Source organism: Lingula anatina, chromosome 7 (genome assembly GCF_051362555.1).
Source record: "Lingula anatina isolate TDL-2025a chromosome 7, LinAna3.0, whole genome shotgun sequence".
Taxonomy (NCBI): Eukaryota; Metazoa; Brachiopoda; class Lingulata; order Lingulida; family Lingulidae; genus Lingula; species Lingula anatina.
Window position 1 is genome coordinate 7,483,638 of NC_141773.1, and position 18,014 is coordinate 7,501,651.

The 18,014-nt window shown below is 36.7% G+C and overlaps 1 protein-coding gene across 9 annotated transcripts in view; it reads left to right on the top strand.

The window, feature by feature from the left end:
- LOC106154031 (CLIP-associating protein 1-B) overlaps positions 1 to 18,014 on the top strand; it is a 90,201-nt gene that overhangs the window by 40,659 nt on the left and 31,528 nt on the right. For 5 of the 9 annotated variants that reach the window (XM_087017930.1, XM_087017931.1, XM_087017924.1 and 2 more), the window contains 11 exons: positions 7,693 to 7,851; positions 9,469 to 9,501; positions 11,863 to 11,942; positions 12,187 to 12,279; positions 12,502 to 12,647; positions 12,958 to 13,093; positions 13,473 to 13,543; positions 13,808 to 13,945; positions 14,160 to 14,342; positions 15,380 to 15,499; positions 17,463 to 17,518. In XM_087017930.1, coding sequence (XP_086874056.1) covers positions 7,693 to 7,851; positions 9,469 to 9,501; positions 11,863 to 11,942; positions 12,187 to 12,279; positions 12,502 to 12,647; positions 12,958 to 13,093; positions 13,473 to 13,543; positions 13,808 to 13,945; positions 14,160 to 14,342; positions 15,380 to 15,499; positions 17,463 to 17,518 — 1,215 coding nt within the window. The remainder of the gene's footprint in view (positions 1 to 7,692; positions 7,852 to 9,468; positions 9,502 to 11,862; positions 11,943 to 12,186; positions 12,280 to 12,501; positions 12,648 to 12,957; positions 13,094 to 13,472; positions 13,544 to 13,807; positions 13,946 to 14,159; positions 14,343 to 15,379; positions 15,500 to 17,462; positions 17,519 to 18,014) is intronic. The other 4 variants (XM_087017932.1, XM_087017925.1, XM_087017927.1 and 1 more) reach the window with 2 other exon arrangements.

The following is an 18,014-nucleotide window of genomic DNA, read 5'->3' on the forward strand; positions in this document are numbered from 1 at the left end:
TGGAGGAATGGAGGACATTTAAACTTGTTATATTGATATTTTTGCCATCTCAACAATTTTCTTAGTTGATCATGTGAAATGGCAGTAAACTGTATTATTTTATGTAAAAAAGTTAAAAATGGAAAGAAACCCATTTCAGTACAGTGCTCTCTTGTATACATTTAGCATTTTCAAAGTATGACTTTGGAGTTCCATGAACCTGAAAACCTTTGCTAGTCACATTTTCTGAATATTCATGATACTAATATTTTATTATAAAAAAATGATGATCATTATGCTGTTAAGCATTATATAATATTGCATCAAATTGGAAGAAAGCACAATTTTGGGTGCTGCTGGCATGATGTCCTCAATTGTAAAATTGTGTACTGTTCAAGTCTGTATCCAATGGACGACACTTTGTGTTATCAAAATACAAAATTCATGATAATAAAAGAGTGCTAAATAGAAAATAAGCATTATGAAAATAAAATGTTTGAAAACGAATTTCTTTGGTCTTTTATTTTATTTCATCAGTATCCTTTCTTTTCCTAAATTAATTGATGTTTTATCTCATAATCTTCAATTCTAAAAAAGTGGCAAAGCCCAGCATTAAATATTGTATAACTGTTCATTTAATCATCACCTCTGGTGTTATTTTGGAATTTACCTTAAATATGAAAGAATTTCATAAAAATGTGAATTGCTGCAAAGTAACGCTATATAAAATTTGCTTTGCATTAAAAGTACAATCATTATTACATGTAGATGCATGCATGTCCTCGGTTGTAATGTGTAGTGTCTGTCCGTGTGTGTGTCCGTGTGTGTCCTCGGTTAGAATGTAAAATTCTTGTCAGCAAAAAATTAGTTTTTATAAAAAATTAATTTATAACATTCATACTCGAATAGATTTTACCCTAAATTGAATGTTTTTATTTTGATTTAACCAAGGAATAAGATGTCCTCGGTTGTATGGTGTTGTGCTGATGTCCTCGGTTGGTACACATAGACAAGTATGTGTGTGTGTGTGTGTGTGTGTGTGTGTGTGTGTGTGTGTGTGTGTGTGTGTGTGTGTGTGTGTGTGTGTGTGTGAGGGGGGGAGGGTGCACGTGTGTATTAGTGGGTGGGCAGGTATGTGTACTGCGTGGGACAGGTGTCAAATTCTAAGAACTTTCCATATATTCTAATTCCAAGATTTAGTGTTGGGTATTGTAATTCTGAAAATGACAGCATATAATAAAAAATTGCATAACCAAATTGAACAAAGAGAATGAGAAATATAGAGGTAGTAAGAGATGCAGTATTTGTCTTGGTGTAAGCCCCCAGCATTATCATAACATTAAGCTGATTTTTGCCTAGAAGATACAATTCTGGGAAGGATAGAAGGCTATTACAGGTGGATACCACTTTCTGTCAGTTGTCGCTGTATGTCATGTTGTATAACAACTGTGTGAACATTACAGGAAGTTCCCACTCTTTATGTACAGTGTGATGTAATGGAAGAAGTGCTGTGAGATAATTTGAAATAATATATCTGATCTCGTTCATATTTATTTGCAGTAGTGACTTAGAATCAGTCATTCCTCTTGGTACTTTATATGATATTTTGTAGTAACATCTTAACATTATTTTGACTTGCGTCTGCATTCCCGTGTCTTGTTTATAAAATCATATATAGCAAACCTTGACCAAGGCCCTTGGTTGTGATTATACATGAGCAAAGATTATATGTTTTGCCACACAGAACACCATTTGTGAAAAATACACACCATTTGCAAAAACTGAATAGTCTTTTTCATTTTATGATAAATCTTCTCTGACTGTAAATAGTTGTTGTGAACATGTGGAAATATGTGGTAGTCTGCTTTTTGCTGACACGCAAACATGAAAGTTGACAGGTGACATTGAAAAGAATAAATTTCGGGTTATTATGTCAATGTATTCATGCATCAGCGGCCATCAACATGACAGAGTAATGGGCAGTGTCTCAGGGCAGGAGGAGGGGGGGGGGGAGGTGGCTTATGGACTGAGAATTGGACTAATGGGGTCATCCAGGGCATGAGAAAAATATAGGGACATTTTTTTTTTTTTTTCGTGGGGGGGGGGGGGGGGGGGGCTAGAGGAAGTGGTAGACTTGAAAAGAATATTATAAGTATTATGTTATAGAAAATGTTTAGAGTTGATGAATCCCGTATCGTAAGGGATGGAGTAAATTAATGCCAGACTATGATAAGGTTCATCATTGGACAAGTTGAGATCTTTTCCCTGGAAAACGGTTACATGAATCAAGAAGTATATTTGTGAAAAAAATTCACATAAAATGTTGGTTAATCAATCGATAACTGGAAGATATTCATATAATCCAAATTTCAAGAAAAAGTAAAAAAAAAAAAATTGAGGATTAACAAAGGTAAGACAGTAAACAAACATGTCACTGCTCACATGAAGGATAATCTCAGATCTCTCGTTTGTGAAAAAATTCAAACATTTGTAAACAAGGTATGTCCTGCATGCTAAATTACACCAAAATATTGTCTGCATATATATATATCTTCAGTGAGCATACCAGGTGTTCAGCCAAGCTCTCATGTCTGATACAACATTATGCTGCCCTCTGGCTTCCTCCCATCTGTCTTCTGTGTCTATAGTGTCACCAACCCTCTCATTGAGGCAAACAAGTTGACATGCTGGGGACACATCTTCAGATAAGACCAGATCTATGTCCTCAATGCCCTCCTTGTTCTAAGCATAGACTTCCCTTTGTGTGACAGTGATATGTGACCACCCTGTGAGATCTGTGGACCACATACTTTATCTACTCTCTGTTGATTTATTTGTAGGTATACTATTAATTAACTGGTACTTTCTCTTCCCCTTCCCCCTTCACCCCACTGTCATTATTGGGAGTGCGCACACACTGTCATGCATGCACACACAAAAACATTCATCTCGGAGAAATATTTTATTTCAATTTGTCAGCAAAGAACTTTGGAGAAGAAAAGTCTTTGTACATGCAAATCAATCTTTTTGTGTGTTACATACAATTGCATGAGAATTTGTAGGACTATATGGCTTTGAGCTCTCAGTTACTTCTTTATAAAATTGTGATCTCATTATACTTATTATTCTGTCATTTACTAAGGGCTTTTATTCCTGACATGAAAAATACAAGGTACAGACTTTGTATGAACCTGTTTGAAGTATGTACACCCTGTTCAGTATTCAGAGCAGGTCGTTAAGCCTCCCGTGGCTGAGAGAAAGGGAAAAAACACATAAAACAGTGTCCTGTGTCTAATTGGCCAGGTCTTTTTCCATTGGCATGCTGCGAAGAAAGTGGTACTTGCCCTGAAGCAGCCAGGGGTCGGATTCACAAAAAGTTATTAGCCCGAAAATTGGTCTGAAATTTAAGTCCGAAACATTGGTCTGCTTCACTTCAGGATAAGCCCATTGTGATCTACCTAGTTAAAGTGAAAAGTGGTCTGAAATATTCAGTGTGCCTGTCTTGTTATAAAACAGGTGTATTATTTATTTTTTTTTTGCCTAATGTGATTTCTGATTAATTTTCTTGTGTCAGAGTCCACTAAAAATTTTTGACTAAAAGTTTAGACCAATTTTCGGGCTCAGGATCTTTTGTGAAACAGACCTGAGGACTAGATTTCTTGCCATTCCAAGGTATTTCTCATGCTACCTGCTCTCTTGCCCTTTGATCTCTGGCCAGTATAAGTACAGGGGGGAGCTGACCTTGGCTAATTAGAACAGGTGCCCCCACCTATTGCAGGTCAGAAGGTGAGGAGGTTAATAAGCTGTAATTGTCACTTGGTACAGGTATGATCTTGTCCAGGTTCTGCTGCATAGGGGTTGGTGTTAAAGAAAAGTTATTTCCGTCTTTGCGTTGAGGGTGACTGTTTGAGTGACAGTGTATGAGGCATTGTTTGGGCCATAAACTTTGGATTAGCATCTTTATTTTTTACTTTTTTAAAGATTAATGAAAAAAATGTGTTATTGATATTAAAATGTTGTCACCAATTAGAATGCTAATAACTAAAAGTTTAAAAAAAATAGGAAGTTAGGAACATTAGACAGGCAAACTAGGTTATAGTCTCTGTGGATCTAAACTGAAGTTGAAAGCAGACTCCTTGTACGTTAGCGTCTCTATATTTTACGCACTGGTCTAAATTGCAAAATGTAAGGCAAATATGGAAGTTATTTAGGAAAGGTGAAGCATCTAGCCCTGAGGTGCTTGTAAAGTGAGGATGGGAAACTACTTGGTCTCAGACAGAACAAACATGCTTTGATTTTGCCATTTGGCAGTACACTTTGGGCAAAGTTCTGAGAGTCTGAGCATCAGTACTAATATAGTAAATGACATTTAGTTTCACTCCTGAGTACATTTTTACTTGAGTGCTTGACCTCCTTTGATTTTGTTCTTAAAAGTAGATGTGTATATTTACTCTGGGTTCTAACTTGTATTTTTTTGTACAGGGATAAAAATTGTTTCCTGATTTTTTTCTGTAATAAACATCATTATGATTGTTCTATACTCTGCACAGTAAAGAAATCTATTGGTTTTAGAATTTAATGATAATCATGATGGATTTTAAATATAATACTTTCAGCCATTAATTACCATCTACACAAAAAAAATTCAGTGAGCAGGACTTTGCAGTATCTTTTCAGATTTAAAAGTACAGTGCACCCAGTATTTCTAAGTTAAACCAAATTGATGCCAATGTCAAATACACTGGTTGATAAGTTGCCTAACAACATACAGTATATGAGTCGATGTCTTTGTTACTGGTAAAACCCTGTCACAAATAGGTACAACAATTATATCTGTAATTTTTACCCCATCCTTGGGCGTCAGGCAATTATGGGGCATTTACCAAGGAACTGGCTTACTTGCAGCTGCCATGGGTGGGAAAAACAGACATAACTTGACACACTGTCAATAGGGACGCTTTTCTTGTAATAGGACAGCTTATATTTTAAAACTTCAGTGGTTCTTAAATGTAATGTTTAAAGAAACTCATTTTAGATGATGGAAGGTAAAAAAAGTTCCAAACTGAAACAACCAAAGGAGGTTTTTCAGAAGAAGAAAGCCAGTAAAAATGTGGCTCTGGACAAGAGTAAACCAGTGGAAATGGAGGCAGCAGTGGACAGCGGGCACTCTGTTTTAAGCATGGTCCAGAGCTTTGAAAAGGTCAGTCTTCAGACAGATTTGGCTTCTGAAACAGAACCAGAAGCAGTGGATGGTCAACCCCAGCCAGAGCCAGCCACACCAGCGGGGCCATCGTATGAAGTCAGCGAGGTAAAGGAGGGAAGGAATTTCAAAGTCAATGATGAGAAGGCCGAATTCACAGTTCAGGTTGAACCGAGTATGAAACACAAGAAACTTCAGGTTGAGGGGTTAGTGAAGAAAATCGCCAAATACAGTAAGGACACCCAAACTGTACAGTCCACCATTCCCAACCAGGATAGCTTGAAGAGCAAGCGTGTTCAGACCACCCAGATTCATGTGGCTAATAAGTTAGTCCAGTGTACCAGGCGTTACACCCACCGAGGGACGCAGACCTGGCCGTCCTGGGGGTACAGGATGTTCCATCATGGCTACCACAGCTCCCCCTATTGGAGGCAACCACTGTTCCCCAGGGCAGCACTCACGGCCAAAGAGAGGCGGGAACTCCTGCGAGCTGGCGACCCCTACAATATGCTCTCATTCTGGAATGGCAGTCGCTATAATATTGGTAGATATTACGAACCTGTTGACTTTGTGGAACGTAATATGAAGATGAGTAGCATTAAGAAACGAAGGGCGTCAGTGTCTGTGCCAAGTGCAACGTATCTGCCTCATTCTAAATCAGCCATGAGTCTTTCCAGTGCTGCTCGGTCTGATGGTGCGAAGGCTGCAGGTGTCAGTATGGGCATGGCAAGTAGGCAGCTCTCCATATCCGAGTCCTCGTCCCCTGCCATTTCAAGATGGCCCAGTTGTACAAGTCTAGGTAGTCAGTCTGGCTCTTCTTCCATTCCTTTCCATGCCATACAAACCATTTCCATATACTCCCCCCCTTCCCTAACTTTTATCATTTTATTTCCTTCCACCCAAGGAAATGATGTCAACAAATCTCCGTGGTCTTTTTATCCCCTTTATCATTTTTTCAAGATGTCATGCTTTTTCATTCTGTATGTGTCACAATTCATTTGACCATCTTTATCATATTCAGAGATGCTAGTCTTCCGGTTTTTACCGGAATTCCGGTTTTTTGCGTCCAGTTATAAAATTTTCTGGTACTATATTTTGTTCCGGAATTCTCGTTTTTAACGTGGTCGCGGACTGGACGAACGATGCGTCAGAGGAACGTCGCATTTCAACCATTGCGACAGAGCTGCGTTTCAACACAATATCTAGTCACAACCGTAGCACGTGATTTATTTATGGCGCTTGATTGGTTGGAAATGTAGGCTTTAATGTCGACACCCATGTGGAAAGTTTTGACACCGCGTGCGCGGAATTTTGAACTAAACCAAACTAAATGGATTTCGCGGAGAGGGGAACAGACGATATTAGAAACATCGACATTACTGTCAAAAATAGATTTAGTTGGAGTTGGCTGGAGGAAAAGGACAATAATGACGATTTTTTTTCTACCTATGTTCGGAAGCGAAAGTCCCCCGGAGAAGCTTGGTGTGTATGGTGCAACGACGTGATCCGGTACGGAAGCAGTGGTAAAAAAGCTCTGAAAAACCATGCTAAAACAACTAAGCATGCCAAAGCACGTAGTTGTCTTTACACATTTTTGTTGCTTGGGCATTACCACGAAAGCCATTACCAATCTTTGAAAATGATAAATGAAAGGGATTAACATTTAGTGACTATCATTATCATGCTGGTGATTATCAAGCTTACGTGAGGGATCATTACTGTCTACTATGGGTGGTAGGTGTTTATGTACTGATGGCACTTCCATCTTGTCAATGTCAAGATTATCCTTGGAAACAACTGTTGAAAATTACCATGAAGTTGTGATGACATATATTGCAATATATTTATAAAATTTGAAATATAGTAATTGTTTCATAATCAATTTGTACCCCCCCCCCCCCCCCCCCCGTCTTTGCCAAAAAAAAGTTCAGGTTTTCTTTCCGGACCCCACTAGCATCCCTGATCATATTACTTTTTTCCCTGTAAATGGGATATCCTAAGCCTGTCATTCTTTATTCTTTTGTATGATCATTCTGGTATTCACTGACAAGATTTACATATTTTAAGGGAATTTATGGCTTTTCTATTGACTTGGTGAATATATTTTTACAATCCCTAGGTATCTAGAATCGAATGATTATTTTACCAGCCTTGGAAGTTTTTTTCCCCTCCTTTTTCAACTTGTTAATATTTTTAGGTACTCATTGAATGACAAAGAGGAACTTGGTATACATTTACGAAAAAACAACTAAAACTGATCTAGAATCAATTGGTACAAGTCTACCTCTAGAGTGGTCAGGGCGTAGCATTTCAACAAATTAACTTACATTAATAAAATAGAAATAGAATAAACTGGCATCTTGAAAATAAACATTTGTTTTTTGACTGTTCTTTATATCTTTTCAGAGTCGGGGAACTACGCCAGGCTACATTAATAATGCATCTAAATTGTATAACTTCTACACAGCAGGGTCACAATCAGTAGTTACGATCCATCTCTTTTACTTTTCCAGCCTCAGGAGCCAGCCGAGGGGACGAGCCAGACTATGCCAAGCCTCTGTTCAAGGCACCGCTGGCAGCAGCTCCAGGTCCAGGTCCCAAGAGGGTCAGCAGTGCCCCTGCCGCGGGGAGAAGATCAGTGGGGTCCGCAAGACCACCCACAGGGAGCGGAGGTAGGGGTTGTGTGAAACTTTCATTTATTTATTTATTTATTTATTTATTTTTATTTTGGTGCCCCGGGATTTTGAAGGACTGTGACCTAAGAAATAGTTTATACATTGAAAAGCAATTATGAGAAAAAAATCTAAATTAAAAAAAATATAAATAAATCCTTTTCAACTATGTAGCTTTTTACCAGGTAATTTTGTTTGGTGATTTTGCTTTCAGAAAGAAAAAAAAATGATTGATTATGAATTGTTTAGCATACAGGAATTAATGGTTTTGCTGACGATTTAGAAAATGATTTGGAAAAAAAATAGATAAAGTATTTCAATAATCATGTTAAAAAGGAACCAAAACATGAAATTAGAATTTCAAAATATGTTCCCAGATTTGTTCATGCAAAGTAATGGGACATTTTCACCAGTTCCTTTTCACCCTTTTAATTCTAAATAAAATAGAATAAACTGCCATTGTGAAAATAAAAAGCATCATTTAACATAGTAACACAGGCATTCCGCCCCAAATGTATAGCTCCCTTATTTAAGTCCCATTGAAACTCCTGACGTGTACTTTGACACACATCCAAGTTGACTTGTAAATGAGGAGCACACACAATATGCCATGCATTATTTATTCGTCCACAATGTCATTTCATGAATTCCAACTTTGATGTTAGTAATGTAAGTCGTGTATTACTTCGGCGGTGACACTGTGCTGTGCATACTAATCATAAATGTACGCCGGCATGATGCTATGTAGCTCACGTACCTTTTATCACATCCAGGGAAAAAAAATAGGTGCCTTCAATCTATTAATATATGTAATGCATGTGCTGGGCTTATGAATTATAAATGAATATATATGTATATGCATGATGGTAGGGATGGGAGCAGAGAGAGAAATGATTTGTGAAAACTGAAAAAAAAAAAGAATTTCCCTGCATTAAAACTGGATAATATGTGTTATATTTAAATCTAAAGAAATGCAATTAAGTTCAATGTACTTTTGATCGCCCACCTTGTCTGCCTGGAAGCACAATTTGTGACATGTAATCATTAAGTCAAACTTAATGTCCTTACTTAATGTGTGGTCCTTTTTTCACCCAGATATCGTTACCATTGCCCACATGTTATTTCAGGTCTAAATAAAAAGTTGCAGACTAGAATATATCACTACCAGGAGCCCGTTTCAAAGAAAAGACCAAGTCCAAACAAAACTTAAAAGGCTACCTATTTAAACTTTTTGTAAAATGGGCCCAAGAATGTATGAAAACTTCATACATTCATCAGCTAAATTTTTTACCAAGACAGAAAAATTACATTATGTTTTTGAATAACCCTATGTTTTAATTTACACCTGTTGTTTAAGTTGTTATCACATAATTATTTTATATTACCTATTAGGTGGGAGAAACCTGTAAACATGTCTGGTGATATTTTGCTTCCTAACTGTCACGTAATATTGATTATTGATTATCTAGATTAGTTGCATGATTCTTTATATAAATTTTATTTCAAAACATGCAAAAATCTCTCTGGGTAGTCACTTGACCCTAGGTTCATTCTTTTGTTTTATGAATAGTTTATCTGTACGTCCATAGAGCACTAACCGCAAAGTTTGCCTTCTAGCTGTCAAAGTGTCCCGCAGATCTTCCACATCAGGTAAACATGGCTGAGAGCTTGCACAGCACTAGAGCACATAGCACTTGAGTGAATGAGCTTGGTGGTGAATGGACTAATACTGTGATGGTGTGGTTCCACTCACATTGGGTTGAACTATCTCAGTATGACCGGTTTGATGAGGATGTCTGGGCTTTGAACTCGAAAGCATTGCGTATTGCGAATAGTGATTTCACATAGAGGCTACAATGTATTATATGGGGCGAATATGGCCGAGATGCTTGCTCTGGGTCGCAATGTGCGATGCTTCTGAGTTACGGGGCCCAGATTGTTATTAGCTTTCCATTTGGACCAAATTTACTCCTTCAGTGGTAAGCTGAGGTGTGTTTCAAAATTATAAACCAGAAGCTGCTCTAAATGTAGACTTCTTGTCTTCACAAGTGGATCATTAGACATGTGAAGTCAAGTCAAATGAAATGTTTCCTTTGTATTAAACCAAGAAAGAAATTGTATCTGACGTAGAATGAAATCTTGATCTATATTCAAACTTAAATTTTGAATCAAAGTGGTCAGAAATAATGGTCTTTAGGTAGGCCCAACTTTGAATCTTCAGATCATTTGTGAAAGTAGATCATGATAACAAACAGCCTTTTGATATTGATCATACTGAGTTAGGTAGACCCATCTTGATTGGAAACACGACTCAATATCATTAGATGTAGCAGGAGTCTCTTTCTACGTAATGTAAAACTCTGTGTTCTGTCTCTGTCTCTAGAGAAAATAAGGTCAGCGAGTCTGACTGTGGTATCAATTTTCAAAATCAGTAAATTTCAGTGTTATTGTAGAAAATGTTCAATGCAGTTTGCTTTGATGTTATACATCAGGTCATTATGTAGCTTTGATAGAGTGGCGCTTACTGGCCAGGCTGTGTTTGTGAGATATAAGAAAATTAATACAGGAATATGTGTATGAAATGCTTGAGACTCTTGCACAGCATGTAGTGTAGAGATGTTGGTGGTCTGACCAGATATATTGGAAAGAGTTAGTCTGGTGCATAAAACTGAAATTTGAAACCAATTTTCCATTGTACAATTTGAAATATTTTTATAAACAATATGCAACAATTGAACATGAATGCAACAGTTTGTATCTTCTCAGTCTTTGTGATAGTCAGTCCAAAGCACAGTGACTGTCACAGCTGTTGGTGTTGTTCAGAGGCTGATTGAGGCAGTCTTCTGGGTCTTCCGGAAGATGGTCAGATTTTCAAGTTTACATTGACGGGTATCCAATTTTTATCTGTCGGAAGATGGTAAAAATGGAGGATGTATCAACAAAGATAATTTGGAAGACTATCAGAAAATATCTCTGGATTCCCCCATATTGTTAGTTTGGTATATTTGCCTGTTAGTATACAGACTGACTCTTTCCATTGTTCTGGCAGTTAGATCACAGCACTGCTTGTTCTGATGACAGAAGGATAAACACCCCAGACTGAAGGCACTCCAGGTTAATATCTTGGTGATTTGTGGTTAAAACATGGCCTAAGATCAAGGAGAGATATTGGACAATTTGCTAACTTTGCAGCTCAAAGGAGACTTTTGTTTTTTGTCCTCTACTTTTCTCACATAAGGTCACAAAAAAGCCAGATCTGAGGGACCTGATGTTCTATAATAAGCGTTACCTGACATTTTGGTTTCTCCTGTCATCAGATATGTGGTGTTTATTGAAAGATGTCACAGATAGAGCACACAGTTTTTAGCACTAACACCTCACAGCATGCAAGAGTGCCAGTGTGAGCTTTTTTTGGTATGGACGACACAAGATGAAATGGGGGAGGTCCATGTGCAGACAGGATCACCATGTAGATCATCTGATGTGTGTGACATAATTTGATGTTGTACCATTTTGTATGTGAGTGACACAAACTGAAAAGAAGGAATCGGGGGTGGGGTGGAGGCGAAGCAAGATGGCCATTTTGTCAGATTATCTTGTGATTTAACAGATGCTCTGTTAACAGTAAATAAAATGGCGTCCTTCCTTCGCCTTTTGTAATTTTGTTTTCTCACCCTTGGGATTATTTATTCCGACCCCACTTAAAATGAATGAGTTTAAATTTTGATTGCTAATAACCCAATTCCTTATAGTGGACAGGCTTGAAACATAACAGAGGATTTTAAACTCCAATACAGTTCAGAAAAATCTCCACTAACTTTTTATGAAGACAGTAAGACCGAGTCTGCACTGAACCAGAAGATGCATGCAGTCTCCCAAGCTGAATTGAGTAACAGCATGTGGTTTGCCGTGGAGAGGCACTCACAACACCTGGAAGTTCAGCCTGTAGACAGGACACTGGAAGTAGTTTTTACCCACTTATTCTGATATTGTTGTTCTTCTTTCACCCAGGGTCCACAGGCAGCAGTGCAGGAGCAGTGGATGAGGAGCTTTTTACTAGGTCCTTTGAGGAAGGGCTGCCAAAAGTTCAGGTATACCTCGACAAGTGTTTGTTAGAAATGGGAATTCTACAAGTAAAACTAATCATTATCATCATCGTCATTTTTCATAAATTTTTCTGTAACATGCAAAAGTTAAAATTATGTATAAATATTTTGAATAATTAATAATGTTTATGTAAAACTGTGTTAATGGTTTACATTAAAGTAGAAGAAAATGTCACTTCACTCAAGTTTGAAACTATAAGTTATCTCTTATTTATTGCCTGTATTTCAGCTGTTTTCTGCCCGAGACTTAAACGACATCATCATGAGAATCAAAGAGAGGCTGTCAGACGGTAACCTGGACTGGGAGAAGAGAGTTCATGCTGTAGGTCTAAATTATATCTATGTAAATTATCTCTTTTCTAAAAGAAATCCTTATTTTTCTAAATCAGTCTTTGTAAACTATTACTGTTAATTTTAAGATAAGGTCACTTATTGTAGCATTCAATGAAAGTTCAAGGATTGTTTTCTGGTTATTAAGTAACTTAATTAGTCAATGATATAATTTTAAAGCAAAAAAATAACCAACTTGATATTTTTTCTCTAGCTGAAGGAGCTGCGTGCATGTATAGTAGCAGGAGCAGTAGATTATGATGACTTCTTTATGCTGCTCAGACAGATGGAGCCTTGTTTTATAGTCACAGTAAAGGATCTGAGGTCACAAGTTGTCAGAGAAGGATGCATTGATATTAGGTAAAACTGTTTTATTGCTGTAAAATGTTGGCTGGTAAAAAAGGTTGAATGGGGTTTAATATTTTTATTGCTAGACACAGGTCAAGACATAAAGTACAAATATAAATTTAATGTTGTTGAGCATGTGAATTTAATCTCTCTCTCTCTCGTTCTCTCTGTCTCACACACACACACACACACACACACACACACACACACACACACTATAACTTCTAATATGAGTTTTAAGTCCAAAACACTGCATTCAATTTTTCATTTTATCCACATCAGGGATACCCACTTTCTTTAGACACTGGCTATACTATTCCAGTTTCCTTGCCCAGACATTGTGTAATAAGTTTGACCACTTTGCGGAGTCTCTGCTGCCCAGCCTCATCAATCTCATCCCTAACAGTGTGAAGATCATGGCCACCTCTGGCATCACTGCCATCAAATTCATCATTCAGGTAATATAAGAGATATGTATTATATAGAGATTGAAAATCTTTCACATCTTTTCAGATGTATTTTAGCCCCTATCCCTCTGATATAGCTGTGTGCCTTATATGTTTTTTGAGATTTTTTACAAGGTCTGTTTTCATCTCTGGTAATAGTATTAACACTATTTTATTGAGCTCAAACAAGACCATTGATAGTTCTTTATACTACTTGAAAATAGAATACAAATCATAAAAAGACATTAAAAAAAGAAAAACATTTTTTTTTCATTCATTCTCAGATATTCCAAGAAAAATGTTTTGTGTTTACTTATGTTTTAATCATTATTGATTTTTGATATTTAGTTATTTATAATTTTTATCATAAATTCTATTTTATTTATCTCAGTATACTCATGCCAACCGACTCATCCCTATCATCACTGCCAACATGACATCCAAGTCCAGCACCATTAGGAGGTAAGAACTGGACCAGCTCAGACCAGACTGGGTCTCTGATCAACTTTAAACTTTTACTTCACCTCCATCTTTTTTTGTTAAAGTCATATTTGATGATAACACATCATGTTGCAAAATACTGTGTTCTACATATCCTAGAATTTATGTAGCATAATGCAGTTGTACATTGAATAGTTTATGTATTGTCTATTTTGTTATTGATATTTTGTCTGTCTGTTTTAATAAACTGAAATTATATGGTATACTTTTGTATGATCTTTCTAGGTATTGTTGTGAATTCCTGGAACAAATGCTACGAACCTGGCCAACACACACATTAGAAAAACACATTGCAATATTACAAGACGCCATCAAGAGAGGGATAGGGGATGCCGATGCTGATGCCAGGGTCTATTCTAGAAAGTAAGTCACCAAAAGCAACTAGGTAAACTGAAAATTTCTGGTGCACCTTATAAGAGTATTTTCTCTCTCTTGAAAGGTTTTGCCATAAAGCAATGCCCTAAAGGTGGGATTTTTTCTTTTGAAACATTTTTGCCATAATACTATACCCTTCAGATGATGTTTTTCTCACTTAATTTGTTATTTTACTATACAAAAATTATTAATCAAATTTCAGGGCATTTTGGGGCTTTTCGGACCACTTCAGTGAACAGGCCAATGCCCTGTTGAACACTCTAGACCCTAGTAAACAGAAATTGCTGCAAGGTGAACTAAGCAACTCTTCCAGCAGTAATTCTCTGAACAGTGGTGGAGTCAGCAAGGTTGGGAGGCCTAGAACAACAGATGGTAGTTATTACAGGTAATTGATTTAAACTGGTGTTGTTATCTACAGAAACTTCATACAGTGTTATTTATTTGTTTATGCAGGGATGAGGTTTTTCCAACTGTCTGTCGGTGGATTTGTGACTTTTTTGGAGCCAAAAATATCATGTGCCTAGGTGACTCCCTAGATGGACCACATTCCATATTTTCCAACTTTTTCACTAAATGGCAGTTTCATCCCTGGATTTGTTTGTTTGTTTTCAGGGTTTCATTCATGGGAATATGTATTACAGGGAATTTCTTCTAGGATAAACGAGTTATGTCACCAGAAAAACTGCTTCAACTTACAAGATTCATAGAATTTTCTTGAATTACAGTTGTCACAGCAAGGAAAGATATAAATCTTTTTTTCCTCAAATGTTTTTTTTTTTTTTTTTTTTTTTTTTTTTTTTTTTTTTAATGAATTCTTATATCTGGACCATCACTTCCTATTACCCTGAGGATCAGGCTTAGTGGTACCCTGTCTCCCCAAGGGTGGAGGAATTCAAATATCTATACCCCTTAGTTAATGGTGTATTTATGATTCTTAATATGTTATAGTTGGTGTACTGTAGTAACGTATTTATGATATTTTTCTTTATGGTGTATTCTAAGTTCTCTTAGTTTAAAAGTTTAGTTGGTATTTTAGAGGAAATATGTTGGTGTTGATACCCTTGACCACCCGTTGCAGTAACCAGTGTTTCTTTAAAATGTCATTGCCATTTGTTGGCCAGTTGAAATAATATGAAAATATATTGCCTGAGACAAAAGATTGTAAACAAACTAATCAATCCTTTCCTCCAAAAATTTTATATACTTCATTTGTGCTTATTTGTCTCTTTTTGTTTGACATTTTTATAGTCATATCATATTTTGTTGAGTCCAACGCTTTCATCTAGTGAGAAATACTATTGTTAGTGTTAGTAATTTTATGAGCAAACAGGTGGTCAGGGTTTCAGTTTTAGTAGAAATAAAGTCTAGATGGTCTACTTTGTTGTCCTTCAATGTTGTCATCCTTGCTTATGTAATTTCTAGCTCAGGTTGTCAGACTTTACCGTTACCAAAGCGTAAAGCTAGGTCGCGGTCTCCGAGTGCCGGGAGATACGGGACAGTGGGGCGCTCGCCAAGCGCGGGCCGCACCCCTGGTGCCGTTGGGTAAGATAATGACTGGTAGTAGCTTGGCTCTGACTAACCCGCATGCCTTTGGTGGACTTAAATAGCAGCATATTTCTATATGGGTTGTAACCGTGTGTACTACTCTGCATTACGTATAAGATTGATGTATATGTCGTTGGATTGTGATGTGACTTGAAAAGAATGCTTGTTTTGTGATGTCCCAAGACAAGCTTGAGGCTCAAACTTTCTTGCAACATGCACTCCTGACTTCTACAGGTTTAAGTGATACTCACAAAGATTTGCTGCTTTCATTTCAGAAGATGAACATTTTATTTCCAAAGTGAAAATTCCATGTGCAAGTGTACATTTTCTAAAGTCTTTTGGACCAGGATTTTTCTCTAAATCTTTATGAATATCAGTTACACAAGCTTCAATTCAGCTCTGTGTTTTTGAAGTGAAAAGAAAAAAGAAACCCAGTATTGGTGTATTTGATTAGCTTTAAAGCTGACAGGATAGCTACATAGAGATATAGTGCAGTCCCTGCATGTTATGTGGACACCAAGCAGCCTTGCTTTAAAAACAAAGGGTTTCTTGCTCTTGTGGTTCAGCTTTAGCAGTTATGAAACTTGGAATACACTTGAAAAAATATGCATATGGGGAGAAGGGGGGGGGGGGGGGCAGCCTGTGTATTTTATGATGATATTGCATCAAAGAGGGAATTTTGAACATAATATTACTCCAGTTGTGAAAGTTAGCTATTTCAGTGCTGTGAAAGTGTGCTCCAAGTTTTAGATATGTTGCAGAACGTACCTAGGCATACAGCAGTCCTAGAAATCAGAGACTGCAGCATCTATAACATGAAGGGCAAACTCTTACTAAGAGTACCATAACATACAGGAGGAGAACTATGAAGGTGTAATTGTCCCAGGCACAGCTATTTCCTTCTGCTCTTTAGTACACCCATTTCTTCTGGTGTTGAGGCTCCTTTGAAAAGCTCTTCTCTTTCTTTGATGATGTTTTTTCCTGAAAGTACACAATTTTCCATTAATACTCCACAGTGGATCAAATTTCTTACTTTTTTCTTACAGCTGATATAATATGATACACAGGAATTGCTGTATAACTTAAACTGCACATTTGCTCAGAAATGTACGGCTTTATTACTAAGTTAAGAAATTACTAGGAAGAAGGTATTAAAATATGCTTTACTTCTGCATATATAGCAAGCTATATTTGATCTCTTTCTAAAATGTATTGTATACATCTTAAGGTTCAATTTATCCAATGTAACAAACTCTAACCGTTATTTCAGGGTAAACAAGTCATTTATGCATCTGTAGCAAAAAATGATAAATAAAAACAAATAAAAGCATGCTGATAATATTTGTATTTATAGTCTTGAGTGTGAGATATTCACTTGAAATCCCAGTATACATACTAAAATTGCATCAATGCATGCCTATCTATGAAGGGTTAACTCTGTAATTGGCACAGTCTTCCTCCTATGTAAGGAGATAGCTGGATGATAAAAGATAAGAAAAGATAGTGAATGTCACCTACCCCAGATTTTCTCCCCTAGTTGAAATGCCACTTGCAGACTTGATTTACAAAGTAGTTGGAACTTTTTCTTGTTCCCAATTGCTTTCATGGTTAAATAGAATGGAAACAAGTTATATGAAATAAGTAATGAACAGATTTTTTGTGTTATATCTGTCGCATACAAAATACGGTATTGATCTTTTACAGAATATTTTATTTTACCATTCATGTTTAATATATATATTTTGGTCCAGTTTCTCAAGAGAAATACATGACTCTAACTGTACTACAAGTTGCTGCTTAGCATTACAACTTGACTTCATGCACAAGTGTAGAATCTATTAAATTCAAACCAGAAATGATTTCTAAAGGTATTCATCTACAGATCCATTAGTCTTATATTGGTAAATTGTTTCCATTTAAAGTAAATGATTGAGTAATAATATGTTTCATAATCTTTCAGTGGTGCCAAACGATCAGTCACTCCGAGCGTCACAAGTCCACGCAGTGACACAACAGGTTGGTAGATGGCGCTACAAGCACTCGCGTTTGGTTGGCATGAACATTTCCACAGGCTGCCTCAGTCCACACTAATAGAATGACTGAAAATTAAGTCTTATATTAGTCACTGAGTGTAGAGGCAAATATTTAGGACATACTTTATTAACTGTAGATAGTCTATACTACAAGAGTTTCTTAGAGCTACAACTTTTTTCTATATTAATGAACATTTACGTTTACCTTTTGGAAGAGTAGTTATCTTAACCAACCTATAATGATTATACTTTATAATCTAAGCCATCAGTTTTAAGTATTAGTGGGTTTGTCTAACCAGATATCGAGTAACTTTTATGTATCTCAGATGAAATCATAACCAGTTTTTATGCATGAGTATTTTAGTTAATTTACTTATTTAATTTGAGGGGAATAAATACACATTTCCAATTTCCTAACCAATTAACCACAAGGTATTAAAAGAACAACTCATTGGTTGGTTTTGACCTTTGACCCCCTA